Raw genomic sequence first — 24,092 nt, 5'->3', positions numbered from 1 at the left:
CGTACCACTGAATGCGTCCATCGTACTCGCCGTGGGTCGAATGTTTGAGAAAGGAAAACAGAGAAAGAAAAAGAGAGCGAGGGACTCCTACACCTCCGGTCACTTGATGTTTTAATCTGTTTGAGCAACAAAGCTGCATTGTGAGGCTGGGTCCTGTTAATCTGAACAAATCTGGAAACAGCAGAGCAGCTGGCTGAACACGTACATTGTGTTTAGTTTTGGGACGTTTTTACATTACACAAATCACTATATCACATTTTTTCATTCAAGTTCATTCAATATTTCAGTAAACTCGATGATTTTTTCCATTGAAGCATCTTTACAGCATTTGATATAACTCAGGTTAGACTGTGGAAACTCAGGATTCCCTGCTGGTAGAAATGCGCACAGCTCAGTGGTTACTGGTCAGCAAGTGTTAGTGATTAACCCTTCCTGTTCAAACAGGTGACTCGACGCAGGGTGAGGTGCAGACAAGGTCCAACTTCTTAGACTCGACACACTCCAGACCCAACAACCTGGACAGCACTAATACTATGTTTTACAGGTTTTTGATATACTGGCAACGACGAGTACTCGGGGTTTGAGCATTTTGGTGAGTATGTGTGTAATGTTGTGTCTTTGACTTGTGTGAAACTTGTGTGAAAAATATTGTTTCCTCCGTTAACGAATGTTTACATAAGATAACTTGAAGAATTCCTTTTGTATGACGGTGTGTGTGAGTCGTAGTTTAAACACTGGACAGGTCATATCTATGGGGTGAAATATGTGCCACCAGAAACTATTTAAATTTGAATTTGAATTGCTAAACTTGAATAATTGCATCAAAAAAACGGAATTTGAATCACATACTTTGAATTTGTATTGTTTAATTTGAATTATTGCATTGAAAAACTGAATCTGAATAGTATAAATTGAAATTCAATTTTTCAAATTCAACACTCCATATATCTTCGCATTCAATTCTCACAATTCAAATTCATTACTCAAAATTCGGATTCAAATTACTGTGACAGACATCCGGGTAGTTCAAGGATGAAGGAAAATTAAACAATACAATTTCAAATTATACTATTCAGATTCAGTTTTTCAATGCAATAATTCAAATTAAACAATACAAATTCAAGTTATGTGATTCAAATTCAATTTTGTAATGCAATTATTCAAGTTTAGCAATTCAAATTCAAATACAAATGATTCAAATGAAATTTTTCTAATGCAATTATTAAATTTTTTATCAATTCAAATATAAATTATTCAAATTCAGTTTCTGTTGGCACATATTTCAGCCCATACATATCCTCTGGGAGTCTTTTTGAACATGAACCTCTTAGTTTCCTCGTAAGTTGCAGCATGTAACTGTTCCTCTTTACATTTTAGGGGTTTGACACTCGCAGACATCAGGGTCATCATATGTCGGTTGAGCGATCGCACACGTCATATCTACTCTGGAGATATCTTCCAGGTTGAGACGAGCCTTTGCTCCGCCTGAGATGGACGTCTTTGAAGGAATCCACAAGGTCCAGATATCCTCGTCTCCACCTCCTTCGGCTCCGTCCAGCCGTGGGTATGAAGTCCTGGAGGTGAAGGGATCTGGAATAGCAGTGTATTCCTCTGCGGTCTTCTTTGGGACACCTAATGTGCTGCAACAGCCTGGGTCTAGACAAAGGGCCAGCACCAAAGCCGAGGAGGAAGGCTGTGTTGTTGGACGGTAAGCGGTGAATCCAAGAACCTCACGATAGACGAATTTTGACTGTGAAGAAAGGACATTAGCATTAGATATAAGATGGTCGTTTGCTTCATTGGATAAGTAAAGACGACACATTCCTACACGGATGCCTATTATGCACAGCCTGCAAAAACAATCAGTCTTTCAATCTAATGGTTAACTTTTACTAAAGTTATCTGTAATGTTCAACCAACTCTGTCTAAGCTTCTACTCACTGTCACGTCTGACTCAGACTGATCATGGTTTAATCTGTGACAATTACAAAAAGGTAGGAGCAGAGTGTCGGCGATCAGATCATGTGACTGGCTGATTAGAAGTGCAAACTAATAGGTTAAAGTCTATAGTATGTCTAGTGAAACTGGTTAACTGGTTAACAACAAGAGCATATACATACAGTACTGTGCAGAAGTCTTAGGCCACCATTAGATTTGTTGTTTTAGCTGCTGCTATAACGACAACAGAGGATCATTATTTCTATTTCACTTTACTGGAACACAAGAAAATATGTATGCAGTTTTTTGTTGTTTTTTAAAAAAAACAAAAAACATCCTCTACAGGTGTCAAGTATTTAGCATGATCTACCCCTACATCTAAACAATAACACAGCTCTGTTAATACTGGAGTGGAACCTTCATTAATGTTACTGGTAAATCCTGTGTTTGTCCTACTATTTCATTTAAAATGTCTATTACGCCAGGTTTGTTCAAGACATGCTTGAGCACAACATACACATGTTGCATGAGTTAAACTCATTGACAGCTCGCTAATATACAAGAGCAGCTTTAAAGGTGAGGTAAGTAGTTTATAGTGCCATCTAGAGGAGAGGCTGAAATTTACAACAACAAACTGCTCCTCTGCTCACCCCCTCCCTTCCCTGAGCGCTACCGTATCCTCAATACGTGTGCTCCTCAGTTCTTAACGCGTAAAAAGATCCAGCCTCGTCTCGGCGCTCGATTTGTTCTCTCGCGTTTGTCCTTGCAGGCTCCCGTAGAAACATGGCGTCGTGGCAATGCAACAGCGGCCCGCGACCATGTTATTTTACATGACTTTTTGAAACACTACGAAAATGAAACAAAAACTATTATACAGCGACTATGCAGGAGCACATAATATGTATAAAAAAGTGGATTTTGGGTTATATAAACCCATAAATACTACACAGTGTCCCTTAAGTCGCATCACTTCATTCCAAATTCACATGATCACAGAATAAAAACAACAGCTGGTGGTGCCTGAAATTTTGCACAGTGCTGTATATTAAAGGGCACAGTAAAGACAGGAAATGATTGCAGAGACTTGATGGATAACTGCAGCACGTGGTTGATCTCAAACCAGCAGTCAGTGTCTTAAACTCCTCAGTTAACATGGATTTACTCACAAAACAAAAGAAGATCAGCATCTCTCTCATTTTCATGTGAAAGATTTTCTCGCTCTCTGGTGGACAAACTATGTAACTGTTAAGTTATCGGACAGTAACTTAACTTTTTCTTTTAGTTTTTTGATAATGCCAGACAACTGTCCAGTGTACCTTCGCCTTTTGCCCGATGTCATCTGGGAGTGGCACCAGGGCCCCTGCGCTCCCTTTATACCCCTGTGGCGTATAAAGTGGTAGAAGACAGTAGTAGTTCTTAAACTGGACTTTAAAGCTTCATTAATAAAGCAGGGGTCAGTTCACATTCCGTCCTCATGCTCGATGACCTCACAGGTGATAGTTTGGATAAATGTGGCTATAGCTCAAACTGGCCCCTCGTCTTTATTCGACAAAGCACGGCAGCTCATGACCAAGAGGAAAGGAATTGGGTGTATAACAAGAAGGTCACTTGTTCAGTCCCGGGATGGGCCAAGGGCAGTGATGCCCATGAGCAAGGCAACCAATCCCCCATTGCTTCCCAGATAATTGCTGCCCACTGCTCCTGGCATGTGTGTGTTCTCTACCTGTGTGTACAAGGATGGCTTCAATGCAGAGGTCAAATTCACTATCACTAATTGGTGCATGTGCAAAATTACTCATTCTACTTTAGTTACCATCCATCCATTATCTATCGTTTTACCCTCGGATATCCAGAGGATCGCAGGGGGTGCTGTGCCTATCTCAGCTGACATAGGGGGATAAGCGGGGTACACCGTGGACAGTTTGCTAGTCCATCGCAGGCCCACATATAGAGACAAACAACCATTCACTCACACCATCACGCCTACGGTCAATTTAGAGCGACCAATTCACCTAATCCCCATATTGCATGTTTTTGGCCTGTGGGAGGAAGCCAGAGAACCCGGAGAAAACCCATGCACACACGAGTAGAACATGCAAACTCCTTGCAGAAAGGGGCCCCTGCTCAAACCGGAGCTCGAAACCCAGGAACCTTCTTCTTGCTGCAAAGACGAGAGCACACTAACTTGTTTAGTTACCTTTTTTTTTTTTTTTAAAGGGGAAATAAGTAGTTGTTATTTTACATGACTTTTTGAAACACTACGAAAATGAAACGAAAACTATTATACAGCGACTAGACAATGCAGGAGCACATAATATGTATAAAAAAAGTGGATTTTGGGTAATATAAACCCATAAATACTACACATTGTCCCTTTAAATAAGCCAAGCATTGCATCTATTCCTTGTGGCTGGCTACTAAATCAGGGATTATTATGACAGAGATTGTAACTGGGGGTAGAGAAGAAGGAGACGCTCCCTCGTGTGGCTCAGTGGAGTTTTGGAGATCTATAAATGAATTGGCCCAGACTGTGTGTGGATGGAACAGGGAAGGTGCTGCTGGATCTGCCTCTGGACTGTGGTGGAGAACGTGGTGGAGAACGTGGTGGAGAACGTGGTGGAGAACGTGGTGGAGAACGTGGTGGAGAACGTGGTGGAGGCTGGGAGTGGATGCGCTGTCATGTGACCTGAGAGAGAGGAGGCACAGGCGCGCGCACACACGTCCTCAGAGGAGAGAGAGACTCTTTAACTGCCTGGAAATAAGAACACGGACATGTCAGAGAAGCAGTGAATGGTGTTACCGGCCAATTGTTGATTGCAGTCGTTTTTTAAATATACATATATATGTATATATATATATTTTTTTTTTTAACTTGATCCTGTTTCGTGAGCGTTGTTGTTGTTTGTTTGTCGAGTCTACGTCAGCGTCCGCATTCCTCCACTGGCTGAGATTTAGAAAACGGGCTCAGATTAGTTTGACTGAAACAAGCTCAGCTCGGGTTCACTTTACGACACGACATTTGTCACTTGAACAGCAGCAGCAGCAGCAGCAGCAGCAGAAGAAGAAGAAGAAGGACAGTGGAGGACAGACAGAGACACAGAGACCCAGACACAGAGACCCAGGGAGCGGGTGGAGGCTGATCCGCTGTCCCGGACACTGACGCTGGGGTAAGGGCGGACGCTGAGAGGGGGAAACATCTCTGTATGGTTAAAAAAAGTTATCGCTAACGAAAAGCAGCTGGTTTCAAAGTGCAGTTGTGTGTTTGTGCTGAGCATGGAGCTGGTGTTTATTCATTGACTTTATACGACTTTCGTTCAAAATGAAATGGGAGTTTTCCAATGAGTGGCCCGCGGTCCCTCACGTGGGCTTCAGGGGGGTGACATGATGCATGATGTGGCCTCTAAAACAAGCTTATGTAATAACTGAAATAACTGATTGTTTTTAAAGGAGTTCCTTTGTATTGTGATGCTCTTACACCGTTGTTCCCCGTCAGGGATGATCATCAGTCTGATGCTGGTCAAATCATATCTGATACCATCCTAAAATACCTTGTATTATATTATTATTATATATTATAATATCGCCTGCTTCACTATATGCACAGACTGTACAAATGTAGATAAAAGTCAGCAAAAGCGTTTTAGCCGAGTCATGTTTGTTCCCGTTTGGAACAACTTCGGAACAAGGGCCTTTCTGCAAGGAGTTTGCATGTTCTCCCCGTGTGTGCGTGGGTTTTCTCCAGGTTCTTCGGCTTCCTCCCACAGTCCAAAAACATGCGATATGGGGATTAGGTGAACTGGTCACTCTAAATTGACCGTAGGTGTGAGAATGTGAGTGAATGGTTGTTTGTCTATATGTGTGGCCCTGCGATGGACTGGCGAACTGTCCAGGGTGTACCCCGCCTATCGCCCAATGTCTGCTGAGATAGGCACAGCACCCCCCGCGACCCTCTGGTGGAGGATAAAGCGGTAGATAATGGATGGATGGATGGATGTTTGGGCTGATTATTTTCTTCTTTTTGGGAGAACAATATTTGTTACACAGTTTGGAAAATGACGTCTTTGAAATTGTTTGTGTCTTTCTCTGCAATTTGTTTCTATTATAAACTAGAAAAGCACTCAGAGAGCGCAGACGACCTCCGCCAAGGCAGCTCAGTGCCTACAAAATACACCCTCCCTGATCACGCTCCCAAAATGTAATCACTTGTTCCTGGTCCCATTGCGGGACATTTTCTGAAAAAGTTCATCCAAATCCGTCCGTGACTTTTTAGAGTTACGTTGCTAGCTAACAGACGGACAGACAAACTCCGGGGGGAAAACATATCCCTGCCTTGACGTAGGTGAATGAATGCCACCCTCACCTTTGATCTGCGAACAGCAGATCAAGTGTGGATCAAAGGCGATGAGGTGAATACTCAGCATCTTCTGCCTCACGTGGCTTGTTTTGTAGTAGCTGGGAATGAAAGTAGAAGATTACTTTAGCAGAAGCTGACTGCTGTGGAACACCAGAGGGAGAGATGGGACAGTAATGTATTATTACATATATCAACAGCCATTAAACTCTACTTCAAATACCTCGATTTTGTAATGTAACAATTAGAGCTAAGATGTTCATGTTTGCACGTGCAGACAGTTTATCCAAACGCCTAGGTAAATGGTCATCCTCTGCAATAATAATAATAATTATTATTGATTATTTATTGTTTGTTGCCCTGTGAAGGTTGGTAGATCTGGATCCAGAGCCAGAGTCCAGAGTGGAGGGAGGAGGCCCGGCCACCTCGAACAGAGACCATGGCCACCTCTCCCGGCTCCGCAGCTCCTCGCTGGAGATCAGAGAGAAAGAAATCAGAGAAAAAGGCTCGGAGATCCTCAGGGAACAGCTGGACGCTGCAAAGAGGGTGTTGTAACCTACTTCATGTCTAACACACAAAAAGGCCAGACAAAAGCATAGCGTGCCCTAAAAGACAAACGTTTGACAATGAATGTCTTGCTTCCTTTCTTAAACGTGATCGTGACACATTTCAGGAACTGAAACTGAAGGACAAGGAGTGCGAGCGCCTGTCGCAGGTCAGGAATCAGCTGGAGCTGGAGCTGGAGGAGCTGACGGCCAGTCTGTTCCAGGTCAGCGGCTCTTTTATACACTTTTGACATGAGCCTGAGACCTTGATGATGACAGAAGTGATGCACAAGCCCCAATATTCAAATTTACACCAGTGATTTAGTTTTTTATAACTCAGCAATTTTTACGAGCAGAAAAAACAAGCTGTAATGATGAATTTGGTAGATAACTGGTCGTAAACATAATTGAATCGGCCGCGTTCCACAGGGAAAGAGGCTGTGGCACCTTCATGTTCTTTTCTGTTCTGCAGCGAGTAGCTAACATCACTTCTTCATCACTTCATCCTGGGTAGTGTGCAAGCGGTTTCAGTTCAACTTTTTCCTCTAAAAAAAAAAATTGGCCGCAAACAACGTGAATGAGAGCGAAGATTATTGAACAAAACGGTGACGTCAGAGGACGCTGGAAAAAATTGTGAAACACGACAGAGGAAAAACTGCAGCGTTAGATGAAAAAAGTCGTTTATCAGCAGAAGTTAATTTGTGGTTATGAACAGATGTTTTGGTTGTGACAGGAACACACACACACACACACACACACATTCTTGTACTTGCTGCATACTGAGGACCAGAATTTCCACTTTATAAATCAACACAATTATAAATATCTACTTCATGAATGACATCTACAAAGAACTACTGGTTGCAGTAGACCATAAAATGTCTGCAGGTGGAGCCCCAGAGCAAAAAGGGCTGGAAAACTTTTTCGATTTTATTTTATTTTTTTATTTTTTGGTCCAACATTTTACAAAAACGTCATACTATACTATGTCGACCAAAATTTAAAAAAGAATTTGACAAAAAAATTTTGGTCCAAAATTTGACAAAAACGTCATACTATACTATGTCTTCCAAAATTTGAAAAAAAAAATTGACCCAAAATTTGAAAAAAAAATTTGGTCCAAAATTTGAAAAAAAAAATTGACCCAAAATTTGAAAAAAAAAAATTGGTCCAAAATTTGAAAAAAAAAATTTGGTCCAAAATTTAAAAAAAAAATTTGACCCAAAATTTGAAAAAAAAAAATTGGTCCAAAATTTGAAAAAAAAAATTTGGTCCAAAATTTGAAAAAAAAAATTGGTCCAAAATTTGAAAAAAAAAAATATGGTACAAAATTTGAAAAAAAAATTATGGTACAAAATTTTAGAAAAAGTCGTCCAAAATTAAAATTTTTGACAAATTGAGTATAGCATGTTATAGCAACCTAAGGAAGTGATTTCAATGAAAACAAAGTGAGGACCGGCCAAAATGTCCTCACTCCGTAAAAATTACCTCACTTTGTTGGTTTAAAACCCTCACTGGTCCTCAGTATGCCGCAAGTACAAGAACACGCACGCACGCACGCACGCACACACACACACACAAGCTGTGTTGTCAAAAGCTGGCTAATTTATGTTTATGTTAGGATGAGAAATCAGGACCATGTTCTTTACCGTCAAAAGATTTGACCCTCACACCCAGTGAATTCCTCTGGAGCTGCAAAACCAATTTATAAAATGAAGATAATAAAGCTTAAAGTTAAACTGTTGACATTTCATTACTGGTTTTACTTTTTATAACAAAGGGAAACAATAAACTCTATGAATTAGGGAGAGAAACAGACACTGTTATGTGCAGGCTTTGAAGTAAAACACAGAACTGTGTAGGACTATTGAGTTTTTTCCTTATTTGTGGAAAGAATTATAAAATAAAATGTAACACCATTTGGATTTTATCTAATCTTCATGCTCGAGAAAATCTGCTGATGTACGTATGTGGATTAAAAGATGGACAGGACTCCAAAAGCCAAAATCCAACAATAATAATAATAATAGTAATATAATTACTATATATTATATTATTATTATAAGCAACCCATGTTTAACATCAGTATATGAAAGATAAAATAATACAGCATTCACAGATTTCCTTTAAAAACTTGAATTTCATCTACCACAACAGGAAGCTCACAAGATGGTGAATGAAGCGAACGTCAAACAAGCAGCAGCAGAGAAACAGCTCAAAGAGGCTCAGGGGAAGGTGAGTGAGAAGCTGTTTTTTTAGACTTCTTAGACAATTCTGCAGTGCTTTATTTATTTTTATTTATTTTTGGCGCAGTCAAACAACTCAGCAGATTCTAAACTCCCCGTGAACCCAACTTTGATTGGTCTTTGACGGATTAAAAAGACAAAAATAACACGGTGCGGACGTCGTAACCTTTTCCATTTTTTATCCGAACCTCCCAGATCGACGTTCTGCAAGCAGAGGTGACGGCTCTGAAGACTCTCGTGTTGACGTCCACGCCTTCGTCACCGAACCGCCAGCTGCATCCACAGCTGCAGCCTTCGGGAGCGAGGGGAGCGCTCAAACACGTCGGGGGACACGCCCGCAACAAGAGCACCGGCGGCGCCTTTCCCTCGTCGCATGGAAGTGAAAACCCGTCTTCGGTTTCCGTTCACCCTGTGGCCAAAGAGGACAGAGAGGTAGCCTCCGTGAAACTGAAGACGTGTCCCCTCTTTTCTTTGGACTCGTTCATTCTCTTTTCCTATCACTTGTGCTTGTTTCTTGCCGTCACAAGCTTATTGCTTTTCCACTTTTCCTTTCTGGCACTACTAACTTCCTCTTCCTCTTCCTTCCTCTTTCTCTCTGATGTGTCCTCTCTCAGCCTGCTGTTCCTGCTCTCCTCTCTCTGATTCTCTGCCTCGTTCCTGGACAGTCTTTCACTATGACCTGTGACTCTTACTGGCAGGAGCGAGGGCGGGGGATAGACACTGATAGCAGACAGGTAACTGCACCTGTCCAATCAGACCTGATTTAGGAGTTTTAACTTAACTTAGGGGGTGGGGGAAAATGCCCTTGGCCCATGGAGCATCAGCTCTACCACCCGAGATCTCCAGCACCCCTGGATCTGTTCTTTTTGGAAAGCGTAACTCAGTTATATTTTTTTAATTGGTCACTTTTCTCTTTTTAAATGCAGTGTTCACTAGTTTCAAATAGAGTTAACTGTGGAGGAAGTCATTATCGTTATTTGATTCTATAAACGCAGCCTGACATCCTCGAGCTTTTATTTTAGTACTTCCGGTTACTGGCAGTGTGAATTAGCTAAATATTTGGTTTCACCCAAAATATTTTTTGTTTAGGATTTAGCATTTAGATTCAACATTTATATTTATATTTAGTAATTACATTTAACATTTAGATTTAGCATTTAGATTAAAAATGTATATTAAGATTTAGTATTTAGATTTAACATAGAGATTTAGCATTTAGATTTAGATTTAATATTTATATTTAGCATTTATAATTAACATTTAGATTTAGATTTAACATTAAGATTAAACATTTATATTTAGCATTTATATTTATATTTAGCATATAGATTTATGTTTAGCATTTAGATTTATATTTAACATTTATATTTAACATTTATATTTAGCATTTAGCTTCAACATTTATATTTATATTTAGTATTTAGATTTAAAATAGAGATTTAGCATTTATATTTATATTTAATATTTATATTTAGCATTTAGAATTAACATTTATATTTAGATTTAGCATTTATAATTAACATTTATATTTAGCATTTATATTTATATTTAGCATTTAGATTTATGTGTAGCATTTAGATTTATATTTAAAATTTATATTTAGCATTTATATTTAGCTTCAACATTTATATTTATATTTAGTATTTAGATTTAACATAGAGATTTAGCATTTAGATTTAACTATTTAATACATTTCTAAGTTAACAAATATTGTAAATGTGCTGAAAAGTTACTTTCAAAAATTCACACCACTTTTGTCAAACATAGTTTGACGCTAAATGTGACAAAATACTTGCAGTTATTTTCAACATGAGCCTCTTTACAACGGGCGCCCCCTACTGGTGCTCTTTAGAAAGCTAAACCCATGCTGCTCAGATGGTTTCACTCATAATGGGGCGACATCTTTTCTGCCAAATGCTGCACGCTGCAGAAGACAATGCATACTCTGGTGATGCATCATTCACTAAGCGAACAATGAACCCAGCTCTGTGTGATTCATATTTTTTCACACGCACCCATGTGTCTTCAGATGGCAGCGCTGGATTAACCGCTCTACCAATTTGCAACTGCAGGGACATTTTGTACAAACAAAACTACAATGACAGGATGATTATAGCTCACACAATTGCAGTACGACCAGTATTTTGACTTTGGATCTCACACCTGTGTCACGTAGCTGCATGTAAGTGACTGATTGTTTTCCGTCTGCAGATGGACTCGGTTCTATATGCAGAGTTTTTAATGTGGAAGGAGCGCCCCAGTTTAGACCACTCCTCCGCCTTCCTGAGTCGTATCTACAGAGAAGACGTTGGACCGTGTCTCTCCTTCACAAGATCCGAGGTCAAATTCTCCCTGACAGGAAGATCATGTCTCGATCTGTACTCTGACACGACGCTAACGTGATTTGAATCCTTTGCTCCGCAGCTGTCCCAGCTGGTGCAGAGCGCCGTGGAAAACAACTCCCTGACTATCGAGCCTGTGGCCATGTCAGCGTTACCGATGGTCAAAGCCTCGGCTGTAGAGTGCGGAGGCCCCAAGTGAGTTGTCACGTCCGCACAGAAACTGTCGTCCTCTGCTCTCTGTCACCATTCACTGCTCAACAATGGCCAAAATCAACACACCGAAAAATTCACTCTTCATTTGGTTTTGGTTTCTCCACTGATGATTTGTGGTCATAGGCTTTTTTTTCTCCACTGTTCACCATTGACTTAAAACTCTTCTTTTCCAGTGGCTTTAGGGCAGCGATAGAGACGTAAGTCCTCCCAAGAAACAATAACCCCAAACAAGCTAACACACAGCCATCTTAGGTTGTAAATCTTCAAGGTTGCAAACATGTTAATAAATGACCCAGACGGGGTCGTGCTTGCCTCGTGCATGTGTCTGGTTGAACATTAACATAACCTACAACCATTTACTAATTCTGAGTGACTAACTGACTTGTGCACCTCTGTCTTTGTGCTGCCGTCTGCCGACGTGTATCGCTGCGTGGAGTACGTGCAGCATTTACTGTGATGAAGCAGTGGCCGTGTGTGTGTCTGTGTCATGGAGCGATGGTTTATTTTGTTGTTTTTTTTGGGGGCCAGCTGATGTTTCTCTACTTGTAGGAAATGCGCATTAAGTGGCATGTCGCGGCTCTGCCGACATCGCATCAAGCTCGGCGACAAGGGGAGCTACTATTACATCTCTCCCTCCAGCCGAGCTCGGGTACCTATCGCTTGTATCACTTCTCCCACAACGTTTACTACAAAACACTGATGTCGAGCGCTGCTTCATGTCAACCTTGTCCTTATCTGACCTTTCTAGATCACAGCAGTTTGCAACTTCTTTACCTACATCCGCTACATCCAGCAGGGTCTGGTGAGAAACGATGGTGAGCGACACAAGTTCACATTTTGTAACAGCATGGCATTTGTCACAGTTAGGGAATGTTTTGCTGCAAAGGTGCCATATGTAAGAATGTGGCCAAAAACGGTTACTACATTGAAATTCAAAACACAGAGGTCTTTTAGGTTTTGTTTTTTGACGTAACTGGCAACCCGTGGTTGCTCGGCAGCTGAGATTTCAAAACATAATCATGATTTGCAGTCTGCAAAACATTTTTTTTTAATGCAAATATTCTGCCTGTACTGTTGTTGTTGGTGAGTTCAGTTTGTTATATGAACATTATTCCCTGAGTCTCTGTGACATATTAGGAGGATTTTATGGCCAGTTGCTTTAGATTTATTACATAATGCACCTTTAAATATGTTTTATTGAGCAAAGTGACTAACATGTTGCATCTGTCATTGTTGTGTGTTCTAGTGGAGCAGATGTTCTGGGAGGTGATGCGTCTGCGCAGAGAAATGACTGTGGCCAAATTAGGTTTCTACCTCACTGACCAAGGCTAGAGGAGCCGTGATCCCAGGACTATGATTATTATAAAAGATCAGTTTTTGTAGCGGAGGCTGTGCAGCAGCAGAGGTCAACAGAGGTCAACTAACAAGGGAAGAGGAAAACGCTCTGGTGCCACTTTCATGAGAAAAATTTAATTGAACCACCACAGATAAAAAAACAAACAAAAACAAAGTGTTACTTCAAGATATGCACAATATATTATTCACTTTTTACTGCAGGGCTTTGTTATTTTTCTTGTTTTTATCTTGTGAATCTCACAACATTATAAAACAATTGAAATATGACATAGTGAGGACAACAATATGTAAGATGAAGGATACATGAGACCAACAGTGTCCATGTAGTTTCCGTAGAACAGCGATCAGGGTTTGCTTATTAATACAGAACAGATGCACAAGCGTCTGTAGCTGCTCTCAGATCTGACCTCAAACACCAGAGCTGAGATAACTATTTCACTTTCATTCACTTTCATTGAGCTGATGCACTTTTGCACCACCCGTTTGTTCTAGAGGTGTTAAACACTCAAATGAAAACAAAGGAACCGTTCACGCCTGTACAATCAGATACGTTATCGATGAAGTATTACTCCACATTCAAAACAGCGTTACATTGTAAACCGCGAACGAACGAGCTCTAATACGTTATTACGATATACACACGCGCTACTGTCGAACGTGTGGTTTGCATGTCTGCAATGTGCAATGTAGTGTGTGCATACAGTGTAAGCCATAAATGACTATGCATGAATGCAGTACTTAACCATACTATGCATATATTGTATTTTGAAAAACAACCGTTTTTTTTTTAAAGTTAAATTGAAGAATATTTTATCAGGAAGTGCAATAATAGCCTTATGGCTCTGAGGTTCTTCTCCTGGAAATAACCTGTGTCATCCATTATCAACACTCCATTAAAAACAAGCCTTTATACCATGTGTGATTTACTGGTCATTTGTAGGGACTGATGACTCATCACTGTTAATCACTGCAAAGCAGTACAATTACATGCCACAAATCTAGTGTCTGATTACAGTAGACTTTTAATAAATGATTGAACCTGTCGGTAATGAACGGGTGCTGTCAGACAGGTCAGGAGTGACATCATGTGTAATTAGGTCAAACCACACCATCACACTGTGTGTGTGTCAAAAACAGACATAATTATCATGTGAAACATTTTTAGTTCAGCCTTAGTTGCGATTATAATTTAACAAGAAAAAGTACACATTTAAATACATAAACACACGATTCAGCAGTCCACAAATAAATATCTAGGAAGTCGAGTTAAGTGAAACAACAAAAATTGGGCTCACAAATAGTCCTTTAACTTTTCTCTTGGCATCGTCCAGGAGTGGTCGACTCTTCTTTCCTGGGGAAACGTCTGCAAGAGAGTAATATATTATGTCAGGGACACATTTGCATGATATTTATGTTACTTTGCTGAAACACGACAGCATAATCACCATTAAAAAAATAACAATAAAACAGTTAACATTCCTACCATAATTGAACTGTTGATCCTTTTATAAAGGCAGACGTGTCTAGAGTCCAGTATTTCCCAACAACTGGTCCTCAGGGAACACTGGACTAGACAAAGTAACACACCTCACGGAAAGTTAGATTTGCTACATAAACCTAAAGTTGTGTGTCTCCGGACTGTGTGAGGAAACTGGAAACGTCTTGTTGTGAGGCAACGGTGTGATCCACGTCCTTAGTGTGACGTTACATATAATAATAATAATAATAATGCATTATATTTAAGGCGCCTTTCAAGACACTCAAGGTTGCCGTACAACAACAACATAAAAATAGCAAAAGGTAAGAGCAACGGGTAGAGAGTTAGAGAGTCAGAGGGAGTAGGCCTGTTTAAAAAGGTGGGTTTTCAGGTGGGATTTGAAGATGGCAAATGAAACAATGTTCCTGATGCCGGGGGGGGAGGGAGTTCCAGAGGCGGGGGGCAGATCGGCTGAACGCTCTGGCCCCCATGGTGGTCAGACGGGCAGGAGGCACAATGAGGCTGATAGATGAGCCAGATCTTAGTGTCCGGGAAGGGGTGTTGGTGTGAAGGAGGTCAGAGAGGTATGGGGGAGAGAGGTTGTGGATGGCCTTGAAGGTGAGAAGCAGAATTTTGAAATCGATGCGGAATTTGACTGGAAGCCATTGAAGCTGTTGCAGAACAGGAGTGATGTGATTGATAGAAGGGATCCTGGTGATGATCAGGGCAGCAGAGTTCTGAACCAATTGGAGTTTATAAATGGACTTGTGGGGAAGACCAATAAGAAGGGAGTTACAATAGTCCAGGCGGGATGTGACCAGGGAGTGGACCAGGATAGCAGTGGAGTTGGGAGTAAGGGATGTATGGGCGGAGACGGTTGATGCTGCGTAGGTGGTAATAGGCAGACCGAGTGGTGTTATTGATGTGGGTCTGGAATGAGAGAGTGCCGTCAAGGCATATTATGGTTGAGTCAACAGCAGCTAAGTGACTTACCTTTGATAACAGATGAGCATCATCACCAGCAGGGCCACACCACCAATAACTACGATCACTGCAGTGACTGTGGTGGCGACAGACAGGGAGGAGGGCTCTGGATCACCGCGCGCACACACACACACACACACACACACAAGTGATGTATTTAGCACAGAATTAAATGAGCAGAAAATGTGCCTGAGTGAGCAGAGCAGCGTCAGAACCAACCTGAGCAAACGAAGGAGCCCACTGTGTTGAAGCACTCGTGGCTCAGTGGACAAGGAGAAATCTGCTCCTCACATTCATTAATGTCTGTGTCGGTCAGAAACAGAGCAGTGATTTTATCATATGAATATCATCTCCTATAATATATGTTCTATGAAATAGACGAGTGTTAAAAAGCAAACACTATACAACAACACTACACTCACTAAATGTTTTACTGCAGTTCATTTTTGACCTTACACGTGGTTACGTTGACTAATACGTCGCCTACGAAAATGAAGTTTGTAGTTTTAAGCCAGCATGGATCAAATTTCCTGACAATAACAATTGATTCAACAGCTGTTTCCAAGGAAAAATAATTATTTGTCAGTGTCAAAGTTTAAAGGTGAAGTAAGTAGTTTATAGTGCCATCTAGAGGAGAGGCTGAAATTTACAACAAAGAACTGCTCCTCTGCTCACCCCCTCCCTTCCCTGAGCGCTACGGTGTCCTCAGCCGGTCAAATGTCGTCCTCGTCGTCTTTCTCCGTGTCAGCAGATGAGGTTCGTGAGGTGAGGGAGAGGGCGGAGCTACCGCGGCCGTAGCAGACGAAGCGGAGAGAGAGGAGGCGGGACTTCAGCTACAAGTAAAGAGACGCTTGATTTGTTCTCTCGCGTTTGTCCTTACAGGCTCCGGTAGAAACATGGCGTCTCTCTGCTAACAGTGGCAATGCAACCGCGGCCCGCGACCATGTTATTTTACATGACTTTTTGAAACACTACGAAAATGAAACAAAAACTATTATACAGCGACTAGACAATGCAGGAGCACATAAAATGTATAAAAAAGTGGATTTTGGGTTATATAAACCCTTAAATACTACACAGTGTCCCTTTAAGTAAAATCAACATTTTGTTTTGGTTCAGCTATCAACTCTGTAAACTAACATCACTGTGACATCTACAGTCGCGCGGTTTGTACCGTGACACGTTGGCGGCGTGGAGTTCCACCGGTGGCTGTTTGTGTCACAGCTGACAGATGAAGGTCCCAGCATCTTGAAGCCCAAATGACACTGATACAGAATCACAGAGTCGCACAGCAGCGAGTAGCCCGACTGGATCCTGGGTATTGGACCGCAGCTGGTGTCTGAGAGGAGGATGGAGGAGGAGGAAGTCACAGATATAAACAATGCACGACGCCTGATATCACCCCCCCGTGTACACATACAGTATTTCTCTGTCCTCAGATCCTCACCCGTGTCTGGTTCTTTCCAGGGGCTGAGGTCGAGGCGGGGGATGAGCGGGTGGGAACAGGGCAGCATGTCCTCTGGGCTCCCAGTGCGGGAGAATGGGTCAGCGGGGACGGACGCGATGTGGCTGTTGTCACAAATGATGCGGGACAGAGAGATGGCGCGTAGATGTCTCCTCTGGCTGATGGTGAACACTCCCTCCCTCTCCCACCAAAACCTGAGAGGACACAGACAGATTTAAAGCTCAAGTGTGTAACTTCTGTTGCCGAAAACCCTGCGAGCCTGCAGAGCTTCTTGAAAGCACGACTCCAGGTCCATATTCTACCCGTTCTCTTAAAGCGGAACTAGACCGGAAGTTCCTATTATCGCTGTTTTTTTTGGTGTGTATCTGCGTCATTACCTTGTTTACGAAGCCCTGACGGTTCGAAACAAACAGTTCAGCCATTGCTGAGAACGTTGTGTTTTATTGTAATCTCGGGGCTCAACGAGATCACTGAAAATCCCGTAATAGTTACGTAAGCAGCGGTTCTCCTGAACAACCGATCGTCCTGCTCCGGGCACTAGTCCGGGCACATCCGGTTACGTACATTGAACCCTTAGAAGAAGAATAACGTCCGTTGTGGAGGTGTTTCACGAGCAACAGTGTCTTCTGACTCTGGGTCTGACTCCGGTTTAAAGTCATAAAAGGGACTGCGGCGGGGAGTCGTGACGAAGCTATTTTTAAACACTGTTAAAACAATGTTTTGATAATGAGGAGCAGTGCATCCGCTGTTCCAGAGGGGGGCGCTGCGCTTCTGAGAACGGATGTGCTGGATAGTACTGGCCAATCACAAGACTCTGTCTTCTGGGGGTGAAAGTTCACCCTGAAATCTCGCAGCAGAAAAACACCGTCAGAAAAGAGGATTTCTATCGGCTCGTTTACAGCAACTAGGAGGTTTTTGACCATAAAAACAAGTTCATATATGTAAGTAGACCTCCATAACTAACATATATGTGCAACAGGACCACTCTATGTGACCTTTAACCTCGTATTGTAGCTTTGAAGATTCTGCTTTTGCCATTTGCTATACTGAGAAACCTACAATGCCCATTCATGTCGTTAGTTCGGTGAAAGATCAGCAGTAGGTTTAATGATTACCTGTCTCCATCTCTCAGGGCTCTGAACTGTCTGGCCAGTAGACAGGCCAGGAGTGGACCGACCCGGCCTCCGGGCAGCGTGGGCTCAGAGATGGCTCCCACCCACACGTCGATATTGTGGGGTGTCCCGTACAGGAGCTGGAACTTCTGAGCCAAAACAGAACTATCCAGGATTTCCGCCAACTCAGCGGTGGTGTTGGGAACAGAGAGGCCGCAGAAACTCCGCCACGAGCCGTAACCTGAAGGAGCGAGGAGAGACGGAGAGAGAGGAGATTAAAGATGTGGTAGAAGTGAAACCTCTGCTATTGAAGTAAAACATTGACCTTGTTAAAAATTTGGTTTTCGATGTTTTGGTCTAGATGTTAAGAGGTTTTATGACTAGGCTGAACTATTAGTTTAGAATCCCACTGCAAATTAGGCTTCACATGTTTCTTCACCAAATGTTATGTTTCATCACCACCTGCAGGCAAAATTCTGATTTAATTAAGTTAAACACAACATACTGATAGGTTAAGATTTACTAGCTTGGGTGGTGAAGACCAAATTTGAGTGCAAAGGCAGAGGGCTCTTACTTTGAAAAGTCCGGAAGTAGCAACTGTCTATCACAACTTACGATGCAGAGGAACATAGACATTTTGTAATGACCTGTGGCCTCTGCCATGTTGTCTACAGCCAAGCTGCCTCCTCATAGAGCAAGTAAACAACAGTAAATTGTTTGTGTAGATTCATATTCATTGTTCCAGATTCAATGAGATTTGGAGAACGATCAGAAAACAAAGCTGGTACCAGGCAAACCGTGGTCTCGACCCCGCTGAAGGTTCAGGGCCCCAAGGTCCAGAGGCATCCCTCCCTGTGCCTGGAACAGCCTCTCAGTCAGCTCCTCCACCATCATCTGACCTGGAGTCTGTAGCTTGGCTGGAGACAACAACAGGCCACGCAGCACAGGGTCAATACCACCTGAAGAAGGACACAAATTAGAATCAGATTATTTTAAATTAGCAAAGGCGGTTGTACCTCGACTTATCCCAGGATTTGAACTGGCTAATCTATGGTCCCAAGCTCAACCCTTCCACTCATCCATGGTCCAATAAAATGACAGCTTCGCTCTTTACCTTCCTGCACTACCCTCCAAGAGGCGAACAGTGAATGATGCAGAGGCAGCGGGGGATGCTGGGAGTTTGCGGTGTACCCTGGCCCCAGCCTGCTCACCACCGGCTGCACCGTCACGTGAGCGAAACGGAACGCCGCGGCCGCGAAGACGTTTGCGATGCTCGGATCCACGTCGGGGTTATAACCCTCATAGGGAGGCATCAGGCGCGACGCGGTGACATCGCCGAGGACCTGCGGGAGGTAGTGGTCCCATGTCAGGATCTGAGAGGAAGAGAGAAGGGCTAAACTGGTCAGAGTGCTGGGAGTGCTCATGTGCGGAGATGTCAGGGTGAAACTGTGAGTCACACACCTGATGAACGGCTCCTATGATCTTGCGAGCCTCCTGGTAAAGGGTGTCCGGGCTCCAGTGAGGGTTGAGCAGGTGCAGCTCTTCGATCAGGCGGTTGTGCTCTCTCAGAAAGAGTGTGTGCAGCGCAATCATTCCCAGATGTTCATTGGCTCTGGAATCTCCTGTGGAAAAAAAGTGTGATGAACATCCATCCATCCATCCATCCATTATCTACCGCTTTTTCCTCCACCAGAGAGTCACGGGGGGTGCTGTGCCTATCTCAGCAGACATTGGGCGATAGGCGGGGTACACCCTGGACAGTTCGCCAGTCCATCACAGGGCCACATAGAGACAGACAAACAACCATTCACTCACACACTCACACCTACGGTTAATTTAGAGTGACCAATTCACCTAATCCCCACATCGCATGTTTTTGGAATGTGGGAGGAAGCCGGAGAACCCGGAGAAAACCCACGCACACACGGGGAGAACATGCAAACTCCTTGCAGAAAGGCCCTTGTTCCGAAGTTGTACCAAACGGGGCTCTAACCCAGGAACCTGGGTCTTCTTGCTGCAAAGGCAAGAGAGCTAACCGTGGGCCCGTGTGATGAACAACATAGGCAAAATATATAAAAAGGTGGGTGGGTGCACACGACTGGTTTTCTGAATGAGGCCAACCAGGAAGGAAGTTAGCAACTCTGCTAGTTTTCAAACTGTATTTTTTAATTAAAAATCTATGGTTTCAGTGTCTTCTGAAATAGCACATCCAATTAAGGGGCCACACAGTTGTTGTAGTTGGTTAGCACTCTTGCCTTAGCAAGAGGACCTGGGTTTGTGACCTGGTCACATACCCATCACATATGAGGATTGGGTAAATTGGACACTATAAATTGATTGACCGTAGGTGTGATGGTGATGAGTGTGAATGGTTGTTTGTCTCTATATGTGACCCTGTGAGGGACTGGTGATCTGTCCAAGGTGAACCGCCGCCTTTTGGCCCGGATGCAGATGATTTTCTCAAGGTTGCAAAAAAGGACTTTAGATTCTTAAGGGTGGCATCGAAACCTGTTGCTTCTTCATCTCCACTGTCCTGTCGTTTACTCACCAGCTCGAAAGCAGGACGTGTCGTTCTCCCCGCGCGCGGATCTGTCCGACGTTCCCGCAGCGGTGGCGTTTCGGGGACCGCAGGGATCCAGGTGCGACTGCTGGGGAGGCAGGAAGGGCATGTAGGGCAGCCCCTGGTCCGAGTGCTGGGAGTTGGTGGCCATAGAGCCCAGAGGAGAGGAGTGGTTTCTCAGAGCCGACGCCACCGCGGCGGAGCTGCCGTACACCATGCTGGCGTCGACGAAGGAGGTGATGGCGTTGAGCTGCTCCCTGTGACGATGAGGGAGGACTCCTGCACCACAGCTGGGAGCAGAGCGGAAGAAAGGCATGCAGCTCTGGATGCCATGACGACGATCAGACAGAGGGATCTGGTAGAGAGAGTCACGTTGTTTTATTTATTTTATCTTTATCTCACTTTCACCAAATTACTTTTTATTTATACCGTCATTGATTTGTTTTCCCCCGACTTCTCTATAATTAATTTCCCCTGCAAAGATCTGTGTGTGTCAGCTTTTAATGTGCACCTGTATGGGGAAGCAGGGGGTTTCCCGGCTGCAGGTGTGCGTGCAGTCAGCGCCGCTCTTGAAAGCGGCCGTGCTGGGACTCTGAGGCGTCAGCACCACATCGTGGTCGATCCACTGACCCCACTCCACCAGCAGGTGAGACAGAGCGGAGTCCAGTGAAATGTTGTCATTGCGAGTGAACAGCACCTCCTGAGACACCAGCCGCACCTGGAACGAAAAACACACAGAGTGAGGAGCGATGGAGTTTTTTAAGCAGCTGAGAGGAGAGGTGTGGAGCGTGTGGACTCTTACTGGAGGCAGGCTGACGTTGTGGTAGGTCTGCTCTGGGTCCCAGCCTCTGGGCTTCCCCCATATGTCCTCATACTCAGGAGGCAGCCAACGGGAATAAGGGATGTTTGCAGCGCCCCATCTGGGGTGCTGTCTGAAGAGGTCACACATATTTACATAAAAAGTTATTTTAATTTTTTTGTTTATGTACACTACCGTTCAAAAGTTTGGGGTCACTTAGAAATGTCCTTATTTTTGAAAAGAAAAGCACTTTTTTTTTTTTAAATGAATATATTCAATGAATCAGAAAACCACTCTATACATTGTCAATGTGGTAAACCACTATTCTAGCTGCAAATGTCTGGTTTTTAATGGAATATGTACATAGGTGTATAGAGGCCCATTTCCAGTGTTCTAATGGTACATTGTGTTTACTAATCGCGTTAGAAGGCTATTGGATGATGAGAAAACCCTCGAAACCCCATGTGCAATGATGTCAGCTGGTTTTTTGACAAAGTGCAAGTGCAAAATTACTATTTTGAATAAAAATCATTATTATTTCTAATCTTGTCAATGTCTTGACTATATTTTCTATTCATTTTGCAACTCTTTTGATGAATAAAATGTGACTTTACAGCAGTGTTTGCGTGCGTCAGCTCTGACCTGCTGTTGCACTCTCCTGTGATGGATCTGTAGCGCTCTGACTGACAGTCGCTCTGACAGCTGGGTCTCTGCAGCTCAGCAGAGCAGCCGGTCAACTGCAGCAGATTCTCCACGTCTGCTTCGCTCAGCAGCTCTACGGGAAATACAGTAAACGCAGCAACGCCCCCAGTTTATATACTACTTACTGTACATTAACTTAACTGTTTCAGTGGTTGATCCAACTATTTGTTGCTCTCTTATATACAGTAAGACAGGGTTTCTCACTCCTGGTCCTGAGGAGCCACTGTCCTGCATGTTTTAGGCGTTTCCCTGCTCCAACACCCGCACCTGAATGGGTCATTACCAGGCTTCAGCAGAGCTGATTTGAATCTGATGTGTTTGAGCAGGGAAACATCTAAAACATGCAGGACAGTGGCTCCTCAGGACCAGGAGTGAGAAACCCTGATATAAGAGAACCAAAAGGTAGGAGAGACATAAATGATACATAAAGTTAAAATAAGATGATATAATCATAAAAAGCAAGAGCCCATTCTCTGAGAAAGCATACAATCGTGGTGCCGATCAGTACCATGAGAGTTGGGCTGCACCATAGTGTGAGTGTAGACCATCTCTCTGATCAGCTCCACTGTGTTGTCCAGGAGTTCTGCAGCTCGGATGTGAGTCCTGGTTCTGGCCTCTGTGTGTTTGAAGTGAGCGAGCAGGTCACTGGGCTTCAGTGTGCCTTCAGACAAAGATTTCTTTCCTCTGGAAAACAAGAGAGCTCTAGGTTAAGTTATGATTCACAGCGGCCGAGCTTTGATTGAAACAATATCCCCCCGTAGCGTCCCGGGCATGTGTGACCTTTCATTTGTGTGAGCGTACGCAGCATCAGTCAGCTCAGTCGCCCTCTGAAGAGCCTCCTTCACAAACACAGAGCCGGGATACACAGCTCCTGAGATTATCACAGAGGGGAAAACACACACATGCTGTTAAAAAAAAAAAAAAAAAAAGGGAACCTGTTCCTTTAAGTGAGAATCAAAAAGACATTCTACCTGAGGTGTTTTCAAATGTTTGGTTCAGTGACGCATGCTCAGGGAAGGAGAAAAGAACAAGAGCCAGACCAAGTAGAGAGAAGGACACCTGGAACTAAAGGACACATTTAAATCATCATCTAAAAAAAACAGACCATTTAATTTACTTTTAATAAGAAAAACAAACTCACCATGAGTGACCCGTCCATCTAAAGTATAAAACGGCCGAAGTCTGTGGAGAGAAGGATTTACTGAACCGTGCTGCGACTCATCTTTAGAGCCAACAGGTGCGAGTGTACGTCTGAATCGGTGTCTCTCCCGCTCACGTTAATCCAGATCCCATTTATACGCTCGCAGCACGGCGGGTACAGGTATGTGCAGAATCCCCCTTATCTGTCCCTCTGGTGACAGGAAGGCAACATCAAACAGCCAGACTCACTGCCTCGACCTAATAACCTATCAAATCAAATCAAATGTATTCCTCTCCTTCTCTCCCATGATGAAAACCTTCTGTCACATTTGGATTATTTCATATAAATCCCCCCTTCAGGGCAACAGGGAATGCAACGATCACAACGAGAGAAGACAGAAAACACAGGTTTCTTTGTGCTAGATTTCACAATGACATATCAAGTCGAGTTTCCTGGAATTATTATTTTTTTTATTATTAAATGCACATCTGTGACTGACATCATGCCAGTTCAGTCTGATCATTTAGGTGAAACCCGTACGGATAGGTGGACAAGGAAGCAAAAGATTCTGGGAAATTGAAATTGAAACAAGGCTGAAAATAAAATGCAGGATCAGGACAGAAAAGTCATGATTTATATGAAGTATTCCAGTTCCATTCTGCCCACTCCCTCGCTTCCCTTTGATGTCCCAGGTGTGTGATACCATCGAGTGAGTCATGAGTCCCATTTCATTACGTTGTTATTAATATTATCTCCGCTGACCCACATTAACCCATCTCCCAATGTTCTTGCCTTTGAGGATCAAGGTCTGAAATGTAGAAATCCTTTTGTTCTCAAAAATGTCTCATTACAAGAAAAACA

At 43.1% G+C, this 24,092-nt stretch overlaps 2 protein-coding genes across 2 annotated transcripts; one reads left to right on the top strand and one right to left on the bottom strand.

The window, feature by feature from the left end:
- Positions 1 to 1,490: 1,490 nt before the first annotated feature.
- On the top strand, positions 1,491 to 13,763 carry rab3il1 (RAB3A interacting protein (rabin3)-like 1; the record flags this gene model as incomplete). The annotated part of the gene is made up of 12 exons (XM_083893620.1): positions 1,491 to 1,708; positions 6,658 to 6,835; positions 6,963 to 7,058; positions 8,992 to 9,069; positions 9,276 to 9,512; positions 9,695 to 9,814; positions 11,292 to 11,420; positions 11,505 to 11,617; positions 11,809 to 11,832; positions 12,185 to 12,284; positions 12,384 to 12,450; positions 12,882 to 13,763. The coding sequence occupies 12 exons, from the start codon at positions 1,491 to 1,493 to the stop codon at positions 12,965 to 12,967; spliced, it is 1,446 nt and encodes a 481-aa protein (XP_083749746.1). The 3' UTR covers positions 12,968 to 13,763.
- A 533-nt stretch (positions 13,764 to 14,296) lies between these two features.
- Positions 14,297 to 23,143, bottom strand: epx (eosinophil peroxidase; the record flags this gene model as incomplete). Its single annotated transcript, XM_083893678.1, has 16 exons — positions 23,062 to 23,143; positions 22,871 to 22,961; positions 22,599 to 22,774; positions 22,031 to 22,163; positions 21,392 to 21,521; positions 21,101 to 21,307; positions 20,578 to 20,944; positions 19,491 to 19,651; positions 19,144 to 19,402; positions 18,818 to 18,988; positions 18,033 to 18,270; positions 16,900 to 17,111; positions 16,627 to 16,791; positions 15,672 to 15,755; positions 15,462 to 15,558; positions 14,297 to 14,354 (listed from the first exon to the last, which is right to left on the bottom strand). Exons 3-16 carry the CDS (start codon positions 22,636 to 22,638, stop codon positions 14,297 to 14,299), a joined length of 2,322 nt encoding a protein of 773 aa, XP_083749804.1. The 5' UTR covers positions 22,639 to 22,774; positions 22,871 to 22,961; positions 23,062 to 23,143.
- Positions 23,144 to 24,092: the final 949 nt, after the last annotated feature.

The sequence above is a fragment of the Microchirus variegatus genome (assembly GCF_963457635.1).
Source record: "Microchirus variegatus genome assembly, chromosome: 8".
NCBI lineage: Eukaryota > Metazoa > Chordata > Actinopteri > Pleuronectiformes > Soleidae > Microchirus > Microchirus variegatus.
The sequence above is the reverse complement of the archived record's forward strand: the minus strand, read 5'-3'. Positions and strand labels throughout refer to the sequence as shown.